The 18,020-nt window shown below is 45.0% G+C and overlaps 1 protein-coding gene across 1 annotated transcript in view; it reads right to left on the bottom strand.

The window, feature by feature from the left end:
- Positions 1 to 18,020, bottom strand: part of Cgnl1 (cingulin like 1) — a 157,559-nt gene that overhangs the window by 89,941 nt on the left and 49,598 nt on the right. The window contains exons 2-7 of the mRNA XM_052187858.1: positions 16,299 to 17,918; positions 15,166 to 15,260; positions 13,299 to 13,404; positions 6,708 to 6,809; positions 5,787 to 5,935; positions 4,728 to 4,863 (exon numbers count right to left, since the gene is read on the bottom strand). Coding sequence (XP_052043818.1) covers positions 4,728 to 4,863; positions 5,787 to 5,935; positions 6,708 to 6,809; positions 13,299 to 13,404; positions 15,166 to 15,260; positions 16,299 to 17,903 — 2,193 coding nt within the window. The 5' untranslated portion in view covers positions 17,904 to 17,918. The remainder of the gene's footprint in view (positions 1 to 4,727; positions 4,864 to 5,786; positions 5,936 to 6,707; positions 6,810 to 13,298; positions 13,405 to 15,165; positions 15,261 to 16,298; positions 17,919 to 18,020) is intronic.

Raw genomic sequence — 18,020 nt, 5'->3', positions numbered from 1 at the left:
TCTTAGATATCAAGGTAGGGCTGACATTTGAGAAATGAAGTTTTCCTCTAGAATCCACATGTACATACCACACACACACACACACACACACACAATTCATTCAATTTCCCTTTCTGTCTCTGTCTCTCTCTGTGTCTCTGTCTCTCTCTCTCTTTCTCTAAGCCTGCCTATCTGTCTGTCTCAAACACACCCAGGTCACACAGCTGATAAACATTAGAGCAGAGGGTGTGGCCTGGATAGGACCTAGTAGCTTCTTTTCCCCATAGAGTGACCACAGACCGGACCACAAACCACCCAGAAAGCTGAACACTGGCACTGTGTGTGGCCTAAGAGTTAGATGCAAACAGAACAACAGAGTGCTGTCTACTACAAAAGGCTGGAGAGGTGCACTGGGGGTAAGGGACTCTGGGGGATTCATCTCTTTAAACTAAAGCAAAGAAACAGCCAGAACCTAGAACTGCAGGCATGAAATAAAACTGGAGACAAAGGAAGTGCATCCTGTAGGGAGCCGCTTTCCGCTGTAGCAGTGATCCGAACAGCAGGCTACAGAGAGATGAGAACTGGGATGCCCCAGCTAGGTGCGGCAAGCCCTGATCAAAGAGAGCTGCAGGCTACGTGCCACCGAAGACCTGCAAGCCAAAGTGAAGAAAACTACGTCTGCCCATGCCCATTGCTGGGGTAGAAGAAGGTTTATATTTTTATATTGTGGGAGTCCAACAGAATTCAGTCTTTTTTTTTTTTTTTTTTTTTTTTTGGTTCTGCCGAGGTGGTTCTCAACCTGTGGGTCATGACCCCTTTGAATGTTTAAATAACCTTTTCATAGGGGTCACATATCAAATATCCTGTATATCTGATATTTACGTTACGATTCATAATAGTAGCAAAATACAGTTGTGAAGTATCAATAAAAATAATTTTATGGCTGGGGTCATCACAACATAAAGTCATTAGGGAGGTAGAGAACCCCTGCTCTACCCCATGACCTAGAAAGGGTAAGATGGCCGGAGAGAGCCACAGCATTGCTCGGTCACTTTTATTAGAATGTAGTAAATTAATGTTAGAATGGTCACAATGTACGTTTATTTTAGAAGTGCCTGGGCTCCCACTCTCTCCAAGGTTTCATAGGCAAACATTTCAGAAGCACTGAAGGACTTGAAGGCCAGAAGCAAGACCCAGCAGGCTCTGTGGGAAAGGGCTACCTCTCAGCTCTGCAGACACAGTCAGTGACATCTGTCCGTCAGAAAACCCACCTGGATGGATGGCATCTGTACAGGTGCTGCATGTCGGACCTGATGCCACCTGAATGGACAGGAAAGGAGACAAACACTAGGCCTAAGATTCTTTTTGTATTAGAGCTAAGAAATGGGTCTTGTAGGCCAAGGAGCTGACTCAGCAGGCGAAGGTGCTTGCCGCCAAGTCTGGTGGTGTGAGTTTAAACCCTAAGACTCACAAGGTGGAAGGAGAGAACCAACACACACACACACACACACACACAATTTTAAAGACCCTTTATAGTTTAAAAAAAAAAAAAAGCCCACGTAGTTCCCAGGAGCTGAAGGTGCAGCTCATTGGGCAGAACCACGGTCTCTTATGCATGAGACGCTGGCATCTATGCTCAGCCCCACATTTTAAAAATGAAAAAACAAACAAACAAACCAACCAACAAATAAAAACCAACAAATAAAAACAGGCCAAGTGGTACACACCTACATTCCCAGCATGCAGGAGGTAGGGGAAGGAATCAAGGCCAACCTTGGCTACATAATAAGTTAGCGAATTTGAGTCTAGGTTGAACTACAGGAAAGAGACCCTCATTTAAAAGTTTACAGACCAGGAATTCTACAAACAATAGAACTTTCTTACTCATCAGCTCTTTCAACTAACAAAACACTATCTCTACTATGCTGTCTTTGAAACTTTTCTGGTTTTTTGGTTTTTGTTTGTTTTGTTTTGTTGTTGTCGCTGCTGCTGCTGTTGTTTTGGAGACAGAGTCTCGCTATGTAGCTCTGGTTACTCCGGAAATTCACTCTGTAGAGCAGGCTCATAAAAGTCCACCTGCCTCTATCTCCCAAGCACTGGCATTGAAGGCACACATTACTATGCCCGGCTATTCCTTCCCCCACCCCCACCAATGTTATTTTACAGGTTCCGTGTAGAGGCCTTCCTGATACTATTTAAGAAAAAGTGAATAATTTGTGGGCTGAGGCAGAGGCAGTGGCACAGCATGTGCCTGGGGTACACAGGGACTTGGCTTCAGTCTCCAGTACCATAGCAAGAAAAAGGAGCGAGGTTTGATGAAAAGTCCGGGCTGCAACACAGGCTCACGGAGCATCCAGGCGTCGACAGTTTTCAGTCAGTTCTCACTGTGGATTCCATGCTCATTGTGTTTAAGAGTCTGTTCTCAGCCAAGAGCCATGGAAAACTTGGCCCCACGTCTAATCTGTTATCAAATTTCTCCAGTCTACTACTTATTAAGATACAAAGAGTAAATTGAAAGTGACTAGGAGATGGGATCTTCTTTATGGAAACTGTACACCATATTTTAAAAGTCGCTGAAAAGTCAGAGAAGAACAATAAGGCAAAGATGAAGACATAGATACTAACACTGCTCCACCTCCCTCCTCCTGCAGTCGGCACAGGTCTTGTCAGGAGTGCAACAAACAGCTAGTAACCCAACTACAGGACAACATTTTAAGACAAGATGTTCCCATTCCAGTTGTGGCCTGAACACACACCACCAAAGCCAGAGTCCCTGTCCTCGTCCCCTACCAATACAGATGGGCCTACAAAGCTATCATTAAGTTCAGAACAGTCAGTAGGGTGGCTTAAGGAGTGTGGTAGAGTGCTTGTCTAGCATGAAGCCAGAGGCTCAGTACTCAACACCACATAAAGTGAACATGGCGGTACCCACCTGCAACCCCAGCACTTGAGAGGTGGAGGCAGGAACTCAAGGTCATCCTCAGCTACATAGTAAGTTTAAGACTACATATGACACTATCTCAAAAAAAAAAAAAAAAAACCAAGTAAAATAGCATGCAGTCTATCTTAGAATTGCTTCATTTTAGAAAAATATGGAAACACTTCAAAGTAATTTAAATCATGAAAATTCTTTTTTTGTTCTGTCATTCAGAAGTATGCTGCAAATGAAATGGGGAAAGCAAGGATGACAGCACTTGGCTGTGCTGAAGGAAAATATGCAAAAGAAGAGCAAGATGGAGTGGAGAAGAGAACAGAGGTGGCTGGAGCCAGGCACAGGGCACAGGGCACAGGAGCGCCTCTGTCCTCGGGCTCTGAGTGAAGTGCCACCAAAATGCATAAGTTCTCCACTGACATCATCTCTGGGAATTTATCCTTAGGGGAAACTTTGTTTTAGGGAGGGGCTGATGTACCCCAGGCTGGCCCTGAACTCACTACATCAACTATTAAATAGACTCAGAGATAACAAGGGTTGAGTATTCAAACTTCTTTTATTTATACTATAGAAACCATACACATGGGCTGGAGAGATGGCTCAGTGGTTAAGAGCATCGACTGCTCTTTCAAAGGTCCTGAGTTCAATTCCCAGCAACCACATGGTGGCTCACAACCATCTGTAATGGGATCCTGTGCTCTCTTCTGGTGTATCTGAAGACAGCTACAGTGTACTCATATACACAAAATAAATAAATAATTCTTTAAAAGCCGGGCAGTGGTGGCGCATGCCTGTAATCCCAGCACTCTGGGAGGCAGAGGCAGGTGGATTTCTGAGTTCGAGGCCAACCTGGTCTACAGAGTGAGTTCCAGGACAGCCAGGGCTATACAGAGAAACCCTGTCTCAAAAAACAAAAAACAACCAAAAAAAACCACACACACAAAACAAAACAAAAAGAAACCATACACACATTAGGTACCATAATGGTATTGTAACTATGTCAGCAAGTTCTGTAAATTCTAAGAAGAGTAAAATATGATCTTATCTGTAATTTACTTCAAAGATGAATAGATGTGCAGAACAATTAATGCAGGAACATAGTGAAACATTGACAACTCCTTGGTCTGTGCTGAGAACTGATGAGTGCTAATGTACTACATGTGAGTGTGAGTATATGTTATGACATGTGAGTGTGCATCTATGAGAGCATCTACAAGTGTGTAAGAGTGTGTGTATATGTGTGAGTGTATGAGTGTGGAAGAGTGTGTACTTGTGTGTGTGAGAATATCTGTCAGTGTGTAAGACTGTTTTTATGTATGTGAGTATATGAGAGAGAATATAAGTGAGTGTGGACATGAGTGTGTGTAAGTGTGGGATGAGAGGGGTGTAGGCCGAGAGGCACCTCTGATCTCATTCCTCAGGGTCTGTTTTCTGACACAGGGTCTTGAGCTAGGAGCTCACAGAGTAGGCTAGGCTGGCCAGCCAGCACAACTCAGGGATCTGTCCATCTCTTCTTCTACACTAGGATTAACTGTCCAGCTATGGCTTTGCATAGTTTCTGGGGGTTGATCTCAGATCCTCATGTTTGCCCAGCTAACCCTTTACCGATGGAGCCATCTCCCCAGCCTTTAACATAACACTCTTCCTACTTTTCAGTGTGGTTCAAAGTTCCCCTACTACAGTGATGGCCTCACAGAATCTAAATGGAGAAACCAGTGGATCAATACACACAACAGAAAATGGCTGACAGCATCCAGCCCACGAATCCCACCCTTCGAGGACGGTGGGGCTGACACTCGGCCCACGGCTCCCTTACCTCGATCAGGGCTGCCTTCTCCCTGTCCTCGGACCGCTTGGTGCTGTCCAGTTCGTCGTGCATTTCCGACAGCTGGTCCTGCAGGTCTCTGATCTCAGTCTGGTGCTGTTCCCGCTCCATCTTCACTTGGAACAGCCTGGCGGGGGACAACGGGAGGTCTGTCAGAGAGGGTCCTGGGATCCTCAGTCCTCACCTGCTCTGACCACAGGCTTTCTGGCTGTCACATGGTCACCTGTAGCCCCAAGAAGCCTTCTCGGGACTACAGCCTAATTTGGCCAAGATGTCAGATAAGAACTCAAACAAATGAAATTGGATGGACTTGGGGGGGACATTTTCTACCAGAAAGAGGCTGTGAAATACTAGAATTAGGACACAGAAAATGAAGAAATGCAAAAAACCATGGAGAACCATGAAGTTAATGGTCAATGTTGTCAGCTCGATTAAACGAAGAAGCACCTAGGAGATTAGAAAGCACATCTCTTGGGTGTGTTTGCAAAGCCGTATCCAGAAAGAAAATCAGACCTTGATTTTAGATTCCTTGCCATTAAATTTCACAGAATAATATGGCAGGTAGAGCACTGGAGCAACTTCCCCCTTCCACAGACTGAGCATTAAGTGAGAGGGTGCACCACAGAGACCAGCCCATTCTGGAGAAAGTGCTCACGCTGGGAGAGACTGTGAACCCTAAAGTCTAACACGTTTTGAAGGCTAGGCCTAGGCTCCTGGAAGCCTTAGTTCTTAGGTATCACACTCAAGGTTCCCAGGAGAAATCTCAGTCACTACAAACCACCCCTCGGAGTCCACTGCTTCTCACGCCCCTTTTGGGGCTGAAGCTTTATAAGACACACTCTAAGCACACAACAGGGTTTAGTAATTATTAACCTCCCTGCTTATATATCCATCTACACAACTTGGTAAAGGGGGGGGGGGGGGGAGAGGAAAGCCGTGAGTGGTGCTGACAAACACTTAGAAGGCTGAGAGGGGTGAAAAGGACAGAAGGTTCTAGCAACACGTGACTCAAGAAGGCAGGAAGGGGCGGGGCTCCAGTCAGACACTCACTCTTCCAAGTTCTTCCGCAGCTCCCCTTCGCTTTCCTCCAGCCGTCGCTGCAGGGTGGCCGTCTCCTCCACTTGGCTCTGGTGCCGGACTCGCAGTTCTTCTAAATCCTCTCTCATTCTTTCTCGCTCCTCCTTGATGTTCTGATGGTTCTAACATGAGTCAGTATGATTTTAGAATACCTCTGTTGTCTGTCCCTACTGAAGCACCACCACCCACATCTCCGTGTCTGTCTGTCTCTCTGTGGCAGGGTCTCACATAGCCCAGGCTAACAGCAAACTGGCTATGTAGATAAGGATGATCTTGACTCCTGATCTTTTTACCTTCATCTTGAAAGTTCTGCGAGTACTGAGGTGCACTACCATGCCTGGGTTATGAGGCATGGGGGCTGGAAACCAGGGTTTTATGCGTGCCGAGTAAGGACTTTACCCAATGAGCTACAATCCCAGCCCAGAAGCCCACTTGTGAACATTAATAGAATTCATACCCTTGTTCCTTCATTATTAAACAACTTAATCAAACCATGTAATTAAGGTTTAGTAGTTCCAGAAAGAATATGAAATATTCATACTTAATTGAACACTTTAAAGTAAAAACACAAACACAGGTACACCTCATTTTGCTGTTTCCATTGCTTACGTTTAAATGCTTTATGTAAGAACAAAACACATAGTTTCCTATTGGACTGCCTGTCTCTAAAAGGATTTCACTTGCTCAAAGCAGTGTTTAAAGCAACAATGCTCTGTTGCTTTAAAAAATTCTTTGGCTTGCAGCCACTAAATTCAAAGGAATGTGCTCAGGGATGAGAGGAATGTTTCTTTTAGGTGAAAATGACTTTCACCTCACCTGGACATCTCAATGTGTGTTTTAGAAAAAACCTTTATCAACCAAGATAGAAATGGGAAAAATACAAGAGCCAGCTACCTTGATCTCCAGCTGCAGTTGCTGCTGTAGTTCAGACACTTCTAGGATCAGTTTGTTCTTCTGATCCAACAGATCATTACCTTCCGAGGGAGAATTCGGAGCCTACAATTAATTGCAAAGACATCCTCGGTTACACACACGAGATGCTTTTCTTTCGTTCTCCTCCCCACGGTAACATCGGTAACATCGGAGATAGAATGCCTGTGACAGCACAGACCAGCCTAAGACTCGATCAAGCGTCAGCCTCTCAGACCCCTCCCCACAGTCGACTGTGACGCTCCCTCAGAGTTTATTGTACATCTTCCACCACAGTCCGAGGAACTATTTCACAGATTTCCAGCATGACTAACACTTGAGGAAGGGGTAGATTTATTGGACATCTTTTAGACATATTATGAATTATTAAGGTACTAAATGTAGAACATATACCTCCTGGCTTATGTGTGCATGTGAAAGCCCAAGGGCAACTTTAGCTGTGGCTCCTGAAGTACTTTTAAAGAACAAACAAACAAACCATAGTCTCTCAGTGGCCTGAGGCTGGCTAAATAGGTTAGGGTGAGCCTTGGCATCCTCCTGGCTCTGCCTTCCCAGTGATGGAATTTGAGAAAAAAATAAATAAATAAATAAATAAAATAAAATGGACAGCAACCTAAGAAAGCTTCCATCTGACCTCTACATACATGAACAAGTACACACACACACATACACACACATACACACTCCATTATAATGTACACTACTAAGAGCAAATCCCGGAGTGGACGGCAGGATTTTGATTATAATCGTGTGTGTTAATATCAACCCATGCTTACAAGTGTACCAGAGGATCACAATGGGGCAAGGAAAATTCCTGTCCTTTTTACTCAGTCCACTCTAAGTTTAAAATAGCTCTAAATACACCAAGTTTACAAGGCTGGGGGTGTGACCTAGTAGTACATACACTTGCCTAGCATATGTGAGGCCCAGTGCTCAATCCCCATCACCACCAAATAAAACCAACCACCGAGAATAATTTATTACTTCAATTCAAGAGGGAAACAAGTACAATCAAAAGAATTGTGCAATTCACATTGACTTAAGAAGCACCTAGGAAATTAGATATTATCAGCAGAAGATCACCCTTGAGATAAGGGTATGAGAGAAGTAAGAACCTCACAGAAAAAGCTGTTTAAGAAAGCACAACTTTTTGGTTTCTTAGATGATTCCTAAGCTATATTGTAAGCAAGGCAAGATTCCAAAAGTTCATCAGGAAAAAAGGGTCTAAGAGATAAAGAAGCCAATCAACCAACACAGGTTGTGCTGAGCTGTGGAGACAATGGAATCCAACTTGGCCAAAAAGGCAAAGTCTGGTTAATGGCTTGGTATTCACTTGACATCTGAGAAGGGACTATAGGTCAGGCCACAGGAATGAAGGTAAAAATCCTCAGCAAAGCCTAAAAAATCAGCACCTTTTGGTGGAAGATAAGACAGCCCAGTGCATGTGTAAGTTGTCATCTATTCCCCAGCATGCAATTAGAAAATCCTAGATGTTTAAAGAACCAGGAACAAACTTACCAATCATAGAAAAGCACAACAGAGGGGAAGATAACCCAGACAGAAGACAGCAACCAGGAAGGGAAGGCAGGCAAAGAGCTATAAACAATATTCTTAAACATGCAGAAAACTAGGAACGAAATGGATTTTTAAAAAGTTTTCTCACACCAGTTAAATGCCCAAATGGACATTTTAGAATGGCAATACAATACCTTAAATATAAGAACTCATTGGGTGGCTCTTAAAAGACTGGTCCCTGGGGGCTGGGGAGATGGGTCAGCAACTAATGCTTGCCTGTGCAATCAAGAGGGTTCAAGGTTATATCCCCAGAACCCACGAGGGTGCCAGGTCAGTGGGTGGCTCGCCTGTAATCCCAGCCTGGGAAACTGAAGAGAAGACCCCAGGAGTGAGCTGTCTAGCAAAATGAGCCATACCAGTGAGCTCTGGGTTTAATGAGAAAGCCCTGTAGAGTGTGGTCGAAGAGGGCTCCAGGAAGAGTCTCAACATCACCTTCAGGGCCCTCCACACATGTACACCCGTTGCACACACATGGACACACATGAACATGCATATACACACAAGAGAAGAAAAAGATCATCCTTAAAGAAGGATAAAAAGGTTGTTTCAGGGCATTTTAAAGGAGCAAGCCTTTAACCTTAAAAAAAAAAAAAATAGACCCAGAAAACAAAGTCAATGAATTTAAACATTAAGAGAAAAGCGCATGCCTTTAATCCCAGCACTCGGGAGGCAGAGGCAAGTCCATTGCATCAAATTTGAGGCCAGTTCCAGAACAGCCAGAGTTGCATAGTGAGACGCTGTCTCAAAAGAAATTAAAGGGAGAAGCACATGAGAGAGGATATTCAGAAATGCCAAATCAAACCACAGACACACATACACATACACACACACACACACATATACTCACATAGACACTCATGCAGACACACAGAACAAGAGAGACCATAAAAAAATTTTAAATATATGTGACTGAACCCTATGGAGAGCAGAATGTGATAACAATATTTAAAACAAATGGCCAGGGTGCTTTAGATACGATGAGCACCAGAGACCTAGGAAGTCAAGGACTCAGGCTAAGCACTGGAAACCCACACTCAAGGGCACTGCACTCAAACCTCCAAGACTAGAAGATCAAACAGTCAAAGCACCTAGAGAGACAAGGACTGCTTTCTGTGAACAATACTAAGAACGCTGCCGGCTTTCCAGGGGACCCCTGGGAGACAAGGGACCAATGTGTCCCTGAAGTCATCAGACTAAACAATGCTTCCTGAGCTAGAGAGCCTCGAACACAGGGATGGACAAGGGCAATCTGAGAAAACACTGAGAGCCCACTGCCAGCAGAAAAGATGACAGGACAGATTAGAACGGTTCCCAGGGTGGAAGAAAACAGCCTTAGGCAGAAAACACACACCAAGAATGAATACAAGTGAAAAGTACACAAACCAAAATGAAAGCTGTGTGAGATACAGGAGAAGCAGAGGGCACAGATGAATGGGAACCGGTCCATGCTTCTGTAGGGCCTGGCCATGTGACAGGAGAATCCTGAACAAAGGGATATACAGATCCAGGATAACCCCAGCCAAGAGTCCATGTTTCTCTCTCCTCTCCCTGCTTTTTGTTAAAGATTTATTCCCATTGTTATTATTTTAATTATATGAGTGTGTGTGGTGCACATGTGTACATGTTTGTACATATGATTCCAGAGCCGGTTGCTGGAGTTGCAGTGTGAACCACATGATGTAGGTGCTAAGAATCAAGCCTAGGCCCTCTACAAGAGCCCACTATTTACCCATGAGTCATCTCCCCGGCTCTGTCTACCTCACCCCCACTTCTGGAAAATATAGCATTTCCAGAAGGTGAGAGACTTAGAATAGCCAACTTGAAAAAGAAAAATATAAAGTCAGAAGACAGACATTACCAGAGCTTATGCTAAAAGTATAGTATTTCAATCTGTATGGAACATACAGTTATAGAATCCATGCAATCGAACAGAGGTGCTAGTCAAGGTCTAACACCCAGGTCTTGTGTGCACCACTGTGGGAATGCTAATTGTTCCACCACCTCCTGAAACCATTCACAGTATGCACAGCAAAATTCTTGCCTACTTTATGATCTGGAAGATCACTCTGCTTATATACCAAAGAGAAAGTGTGGGTGAGTGACCTTTGTAATGAGTGTACGTACATTAATATTCAGTGTCCACTGTAGCTTTATTGCTAAGAGTCCCAAGCTAGAGATATTCACCAGGAATACACTAGGTACACACACTAGGTATGCGCTCGTACCTCGGTGTGTGTGTGTGTGTGTGTGTGTGTGTGTGTGTGTGTGTGTAAAATACAAAATACTTACTGATAAATATAAAATTAGTGAACTTCACTGAAACAATATTGAAGAAATAAAGCCATATAGACAGTAATCAGGTAATTTACTGATATGAAATTTAAGGAAAACTAATCTAGGCTATTGGTGCTACAATGGATTACCTCAAGAAGGAGGACTTGCTTAATAGGGAAGGAGCACACAGGGTAAGGTGAGGGGAGCACCCTGCCTGTGGTTGGAATAGGATTTGCACAGATGCAAATGTATGTTAAAAACCCAGCAAACTACAGTTATGACTCGTGCATTTTACTCTAAGTTTGATCCCAATAAACAAGCAAAAAAGGATTTGTTGAAGAAACACCTGTTGGGTGACATTCTCTGGGAGCCTGTGTCTGTGTGCAGTCGGACCCTCTATTTCTAAACCTCCCTTGTCCTGGGGGCTGATGCTCCATCCAGGACTGCCAGGCAGACTTTCAGCCCCCAACCTTCAGCACAGTCCTGTCAGCAAATGCAAATAAATGCATTTGGGCCAAATTGGCTTTCTCCATCTAATCCCTTCCTTTCCACCAAGAAGAGGGGCCAGATTAAATAGTCGGTCTGGAGGCATCGTGTCTGATCTGAGTGTGAATCTCGGGGGCTCTTGTTTCTTTTCTACCGTGGAAGTGATAACAGGATGAAGCTCTCAAGGGGAATTGGCTAAAATCCTACAACTAAGTGGTAAGGCAAAGAGATAAAAGTAGGAACCTAAGCTTTAAGATGCAGAGTCTTGGCTCTCAAGCTGCTGACCCAGGTGTGGGTTGTGTATCATAAGCCTGGAAGAGGCCCTTCTCACCAGCCGCAGGGACCTGCAGGGACCTGCAGCAAAATCACAGTGGAATGACAACAGTCCCGTTTAGAATCGAAATCCAGCACAGTGGGAGAAATTGCATACTGAGGAAAGGGAGGAAGGAAGGGAGAGGGAAACAGGGAAGGAGAAGAAACAGAAGGAAAGAAAAACAAACAAAATCTGCTTTGCTAGTTCCAAGATAGTCTCAGTCCATAGAGAAAATACTCTAGCAGTCTCCCCTAGGGAATCACTTAACATCCCCCTTCCAAAAGATAAAACTCCAAAACGTTGCCAGCAAAGAATCAGACTCAGAACATAAGAAGGGGGGTAGTGGGGAAAGAAACTCTATCAATTAAAGTCAGGCACTGCATAGTGCCAGAGATCCCATCCTCCCTCCCTCAAGCCAGCAGGGCTTCTTAACTAATCTCTCTCTCCCTAGAAGCAACAAAGGGAACAATAGCATTGGCCTCTGTCTGAAATCCATTCTCAGGGCCTGGGGATGCAATTCCGTTGGTAGGGTACTTGCCAGGCATATTTGAAGCCCAGGGTTCCATCCCCAGCACCATATAAATGGATGCAGTAGTACACACCTGTAATCCCAGCACTCCTGAGCTGCAGGCAAGAGAATCACCAGCTCTAGGCCAGCTTTAGCTACATGGGGCTGTCTCAAAAGAAAATAAAAATGCCTTTCACAGTAGCCTAGAATGGAGACATCCTACCTTGCTCTTCCCATAGATTACCACATAAAATTACCTCAAGAAACATAAAATTGGCAAACTCACAATGCTTAATATTGCCCGTGCCATTTTTTTAACCTGCCTTCCTGCCTTCTCACAAAGAATGCTTTGACCTTAGACATCTTATTTGCAGAAGAGATGCGCTGACTTCCCCAGTTCCGGCTGATTGTCCCAAGTCCATAATCCATAGTGACATAGTCTTAATATCAAGTCTAAAGGCTGTGTTCTCCCCAGACCATGCAAGTAAGTAAAAAGCAAGAATAGTAGACACTATTTAAATTTAAATGCTTTATCAGAACATATTAAATTGATATTAAGAAATAGGAGACAGTCAATCTCAGGCAGACTCTATGAGTCTGAGGCGAACCAGAACTATCAAAGAGAAGAATTGGGTGTGAAAAACAACTAAAACTATATCCATCTAAATACATATAAATATATTCTACTATACTAATATAATATATTGCCAAAGAATATGTTTTTAATGAAAGGAAAAATTAGTTACAGTTCCTGAAAGCTGTGTATAAGTAAATTCTAAGTTCCCAAGTCAGAATTATGGTAATACATGTATACATATGCACACACACACAAACACCACCACCACCACCACCCTCAACCTCACAACATAGTCCCTGGCATGCTGAGTGCTAGAGAAGACAGTAACCGAGAGACACAAAAATATTCTGTTTCTACAGCAGGCCATGGCACCTTTGCCATGATGACTGGCTTTAGAAATATTTCAGACTTGGGATTATTATTTAAGGATTAGAATATCCGCCTGCATATAATAAGATATTCTATGAAGACAATGTAAAGTTCATTTAAATCACAAAAATTTCTAAGACACCGAGCCCAGAAGTGATTTAATTGTTTTAATGTCTTTCTGCATGAAAAGAAGTTTGTGCTCACGTTTCTGCATATGGCTAGTGTTAAACTTTCCACACCTCCCATGTCAACACTCAAGCTGGGGGTCTCAGGGTATTTTGGATTACGATGTTTAACCTGTGTTTATTAAAGTCCAGCTGTTTGTCTGAGACACCATGGCTTGCTGCTTGAGAGGGAATCCCACTCACTACGCCAACAGAAAGCTGAAGAAACCAGTCCCTCTCACATTTTGCATTCAACACACTCCTGCAAAATACAGAAACCACGACTTACTTGATTGTTCCCTTGGCCACTCCCTGCTGCTCTGGACTTCAGAGTCTGGATTTTCTCAAAGACCAGGTTCACTTTCCTTTTAGTGGCATCCTCGTTGTCTGTGCCTCTGCAGAACAGCAGCAGAGAGGACAGTAAGGGAGTCAGCCTCGAAATGTCCCAAATCCTTGTACACTCGAATCACAAGCCCCTGCAAGAGGCCTGAGTAAACTGAGGCTTCAGGCAAAGCAGTTTGATGGGCAGGCGGGAAGGGCATTACTGCTCAACCTAAGACAGATGCTCATGTCCAAATATCTGAGCATGACAGATACCCAATCCTGATCAAGCTCCGTGAAAATACAGTGAGCTGCTGCTTGACTCGATGCTTACATCTGTTCCAAAAGGAATTACACACACCCACTAGAGCATCTTATACACACACACACACACACTCAAGCATCTTATACACACACACACACACTCGAGCATCTTATACACACACCCACTCAAGCATCTTATACACACACACACACACACTCGAGCATCTTTAACTTATTTAGACTATGTTTAGGAAAAAGACACCCCAATGCCAAGTCTGCCTAACAGCAGCCTTTTGTCCTCACTTCCACAGTTAATCCGATTGTTTTACCACACCCCTGGCAATTACGGGATTTAAATAAAATTCCTTAAACAGGCACCTACCTCTAACTTCTGTCTCACCTGTCTCTCAACAAATCACTGAGAAGGAAAGGAAAGAGAGGGGAAAGGTGAGGGAGGAGGAAGAAGCCCAGAGCAGGGGGAGGAGAGGGGGAGGAAAGGAGGAAAGTGGAGGCAGAGAGAGAAAATGGAGGCAGGGAGAGAAAGTGGAAAGAGAGGGAAAAGGACTTTAGAAACCACAAGTTTCTCTAGCTTAATTTTACAGTGACACCCTTTCCGGGCTGTATTTAAAACTCTGTGGTCATTTTTAAGCCCCTGGGTTGTATTTTGAACCCACGTTGTCAGCTCTGTCATGAGGACAAGTTATGCATAAATCACAGAAGACAAACAGCCGGTGTTGACTGCTGCCTCTGCCTCAGGGCTTCAGTCCCTCTCAGGGCAGAGCCTTGGTCTGCCTGGTTGGACTGAGAATCCAAGTGGCTGAGACCAAGTCTCCCAAGATAAGCAGGGCAAACACTGCTCTCAGATGTTTCACATGCTTAACAATCCTGGAAGTCAGGCTCGGACCAGGCCTCCCTCTGGGAGAAAGGACAACCTTCCTTTTGTAACTTCCAATAAGGGAGAACAGGAGACTTCGAAGGCATGGAAGTCTTCAAGGTGTGGCTGAGCTAACTCAACATTGACAGACTGGTAGACCTCCCTACTTCTAAACTTGTTTTGATACAGTAAAGGTCCTTTTTAAAACACTGATTTAAGGCAAAGGGCATGAGTCAGTGAATTAACTCCTGAGTTTGGATCCCAGCACACGCATAAGAGCTGCCCCAGTGTTTGGAGGCAGAGGCAGGCAGCCCCCAGGGCCTTGCTGGCTAGCTAGGCTAGCAGAAAGTTGGAGTTCCGGGTTCAGCGAGAGATCTTGTCTCAAAAGAATCGAGGTAGAGGTGATAGAGGATGCCTGGCTTTGATGTCTGGCCCTCCTATGGCCACCAATGTTGAATGTACCTGTACACACATGTGCATGCATCACAGCCACACACACATACAAATACAGCATCTCTATATTTTTGCAAATGTTTTACAAAGAATGCCCTTCCCTGCCCCCCAGCTAGTTTGAAACTGCATCCATAGAGATGGAGCCCTCAAATGGCTCAGGAAATAAAAGTTAAATATAAAGCCTCAAAGTCAAGAGCCCCACTGGAAACAGCAGTGACTTCGCTTTTTAAGGGAAATCACCCACCCTTCTTTGAGGTAATTGTAAAGGATCTGTTTGGCCGTCTCCTCGTTGGTGTGTTGTGTGAGCTCCTGCTGGCCCTTTAAGAGATCTGGTGTGGCCTGGAACATAAGGAAGCAAGTCATTAGACCAAGAAGATGGCAACAACCTTGAGGCAGAGGCTCCTAGCACACTCCTTTCCAAAATCAATTCGTATGGTCAGCCTCCTCAGCCCAGCAGCTGTGAGCTTTGGATCCTTGGGTATCTAGGGTGAGGGACTTCACATCCCATGGATTTCCTCAGTGCTAGCTGAAGGTTAATAATAATACCTTCTTCACATAGCTGGCCCCCCGCGCTACACTATCATAACGCCTGGAACCTACCAGCCTTATCACTGTTTTATTACTGTTATTAATTTGTTTACTACTACTACTATCAAAACATTCAATGTACCACTTAGAACCTATCACTTTGTCATTGACCTAAATTAGGATTAACCTAATTTTCCAGACTAGACACCAATGCAGTCACTTATATGGATACAAACTTAACCTTAGAACCTATGTGTTAAAACTCATTCTAGGTACATGCAAATGTCACACCCTTAAAGAGCAATGGCTCTCTCTGTACTATGCCATAGGGATGTTTGCAAAAAGTGAACCCAGAAGCACTCAGAATAACCTAGAAAACTATACAGTTGGCAGTGGGACATAATCTGAATAATAATAACAATAACAACAACAACAACAACAACAACCTGCCAGGAAGGGGAAATGGCTCAGTTGGTAAAGCACTTGCCTTGAAAGCACGAGGTTCTGAGTTATCGCCCAGCACACATACAAGAGCCAGGCCCTGGGTAGACTAAGAGCCCAGCTCCGGGCAGATGGAGACAAGTGTAACTCCATCAGTGAGCTCCTGGTTCAGTGAGAGATCCCGTCTCAAAAAATAAGGTGGAGATCGATAGAGGATGACAGTTGATGCCAACCTATGCCCTCCACACACACATGTACCTGCACACCTATGTATGCGTACATATAGGCACATGTGTATGTACACACACAAAATCATCAACTGTACTGCTACTGAGTCAAGACATAGGACACTCATTCCTAGGGCACATAGCTTAGGCGACTTTGAAAAGGAAAAACCACAACTGTTACCTGAGTACTAGAGTCGGGAGGAAATGTCTTCACTGAAATTTTCTTGGCACCCGAATCAGATGCAGCTGCCACCGCCCGGTTCTGTAACATCAACGTGGCAGTGGCTATTTTGATTTCTTCCTCTTTTTTATTCTGTGCTGGAAGGGAGGGGGCACATGCCCCCATGCTTTCCTGAGTTCCTTTGTTCAGAACTTTCCCATCTTTGTTCTGCAGGGGAGGCTTGGGGTGGGCACCTGGAGCGCCCTGGGCGGCGCCCTTAGGCTTTGCGGGTGTGCTGCTGGGACTGTGCTTCCCACGGTGCTCCTGGCCCACTGACCTCTGCGGGAAGACCTGGGACGGCCGAAGGAGGTGCTCGCTAGACTTGCCCAGATTCCTGCTGAACTCTGTGAGGTATTCTGTGTTTCCCTGGAGACCAAATGGAAAGGCACTATCTACACTTCGGGATCTTTTCCTGTCGTCTGGATTGATCCTGTTTCTCTTCCCAGACCTTCCTCTCCTCTGAAGGCCAGGCTTCTGGTCAAATTTTTCAATTAACTGGTCCACACCAGGAATTGAGCAGGTATCGATATCCCGCCCAGTTCCTGGCAAGAAGGGAATATACCTTCTGTTTTCATGACGGTTGACACTGTCAGCGTGGATGGCACATTCCTGATCGTCAAGTAAAAATTTGTACAAGGAAGTGGCTGAAGTGGGAGTCGTGGATGACGAAGAGGACCTGCGTGACCGAGCTCCATCCAGGATGGGTCCTGCGGAATCTTGTCGCCGGAAGGGTAGCACGTCTGGCCTACTTTTCTTGGTTTCAGCATAGGCCTGTGGGCTGGGGGCAGTTGGGGATTTCCGTCGAGGGGAAAGGGTCTCCTCTCCCACCCCCTCCTTGGCGCACCTCTGAACGTTCACGCACACTGAGGTCTGCTTTTGGGGGTCTTCTATGACCACGGAGCTGCAGAGACGGATTGCTGTCATATTGGTCTTGGCTAAATCTTCCGAACTGGAAGGGCTGTTGGGCTGGGAACCGCAGGGTTTGGGAAAGCAGCTCCGGGACTTCTTACAGTTGGTCCCTTCCTCTGTCGCATTTCTCAGCCAAGGACTCTCGGGAGGGTGGTGCTTCTTCGAGTTCAGCTCATTCTTTTCTGGGTCATAAGGCTGCAGAAGCTCAGGGTGCCTCTGGAAATTGAGCACGTGGGGTAGTTTCGTGGGCCCGTCTTTGCGCTCTAGAACTCCATTCCTGCCTTCGTGGAGGGAGAACTGCTTCTGGCCTCGGATCGGGCTGGTTTGCAGGTACGGGTTTTCTGGAAGCTGCAGCTCCTCTGGAGTGTTCTCCTTCAACACGGTTCCATTGCTTGGATGTAGGGACAGGTTATTTATCATTGAAGATGGAAACGATGGCCCATTTTCTGGGAAAGGTGTGCCTGCTAGACACCGTTCAGTGTTATTCAGGACTATGTAAGGGTGACCATCAATTCCCTGAACCCTGATACTGACACCATAGGAGCCTGCCTTGGAGGGCTGGGAATTCCTTGGCTTTGGAGTGTCATCACTGGCAAGTCTCAGGTGGACCCCGTATTCCTGCTGTACGTGTTGGTATTCGCCAAAATATAGCTCCATGGTTCACTGGCCCAGCTGGGAGGAAAGAAGACATTACATTAGAATCACAGCTGTTTAGGCAAAGTCTGGGGTAATTATAAGGGGGAAATGTCAGGGTTCAAAGCCAGCTGCACAGTC

The sequence above is a fragment of the Apodemus sylvaticus genome, chromosome 7, assembly GCF_947179515.1.
Source record: "Apodemus sylvaticus chromosome 7, mApoSyl1.1, whole genome shotgun sequence".
Classification (NCBI taxonomy): domain Eukaryota; kingdom Metazoa; phylum Chordata; class Mammalia; order Rodentia; family Muridae; genus Apodemus; species Apodemus sylvaticus.
This window is presented reverse-complemented; position numbering and strand designations above follow the sequence as displayed.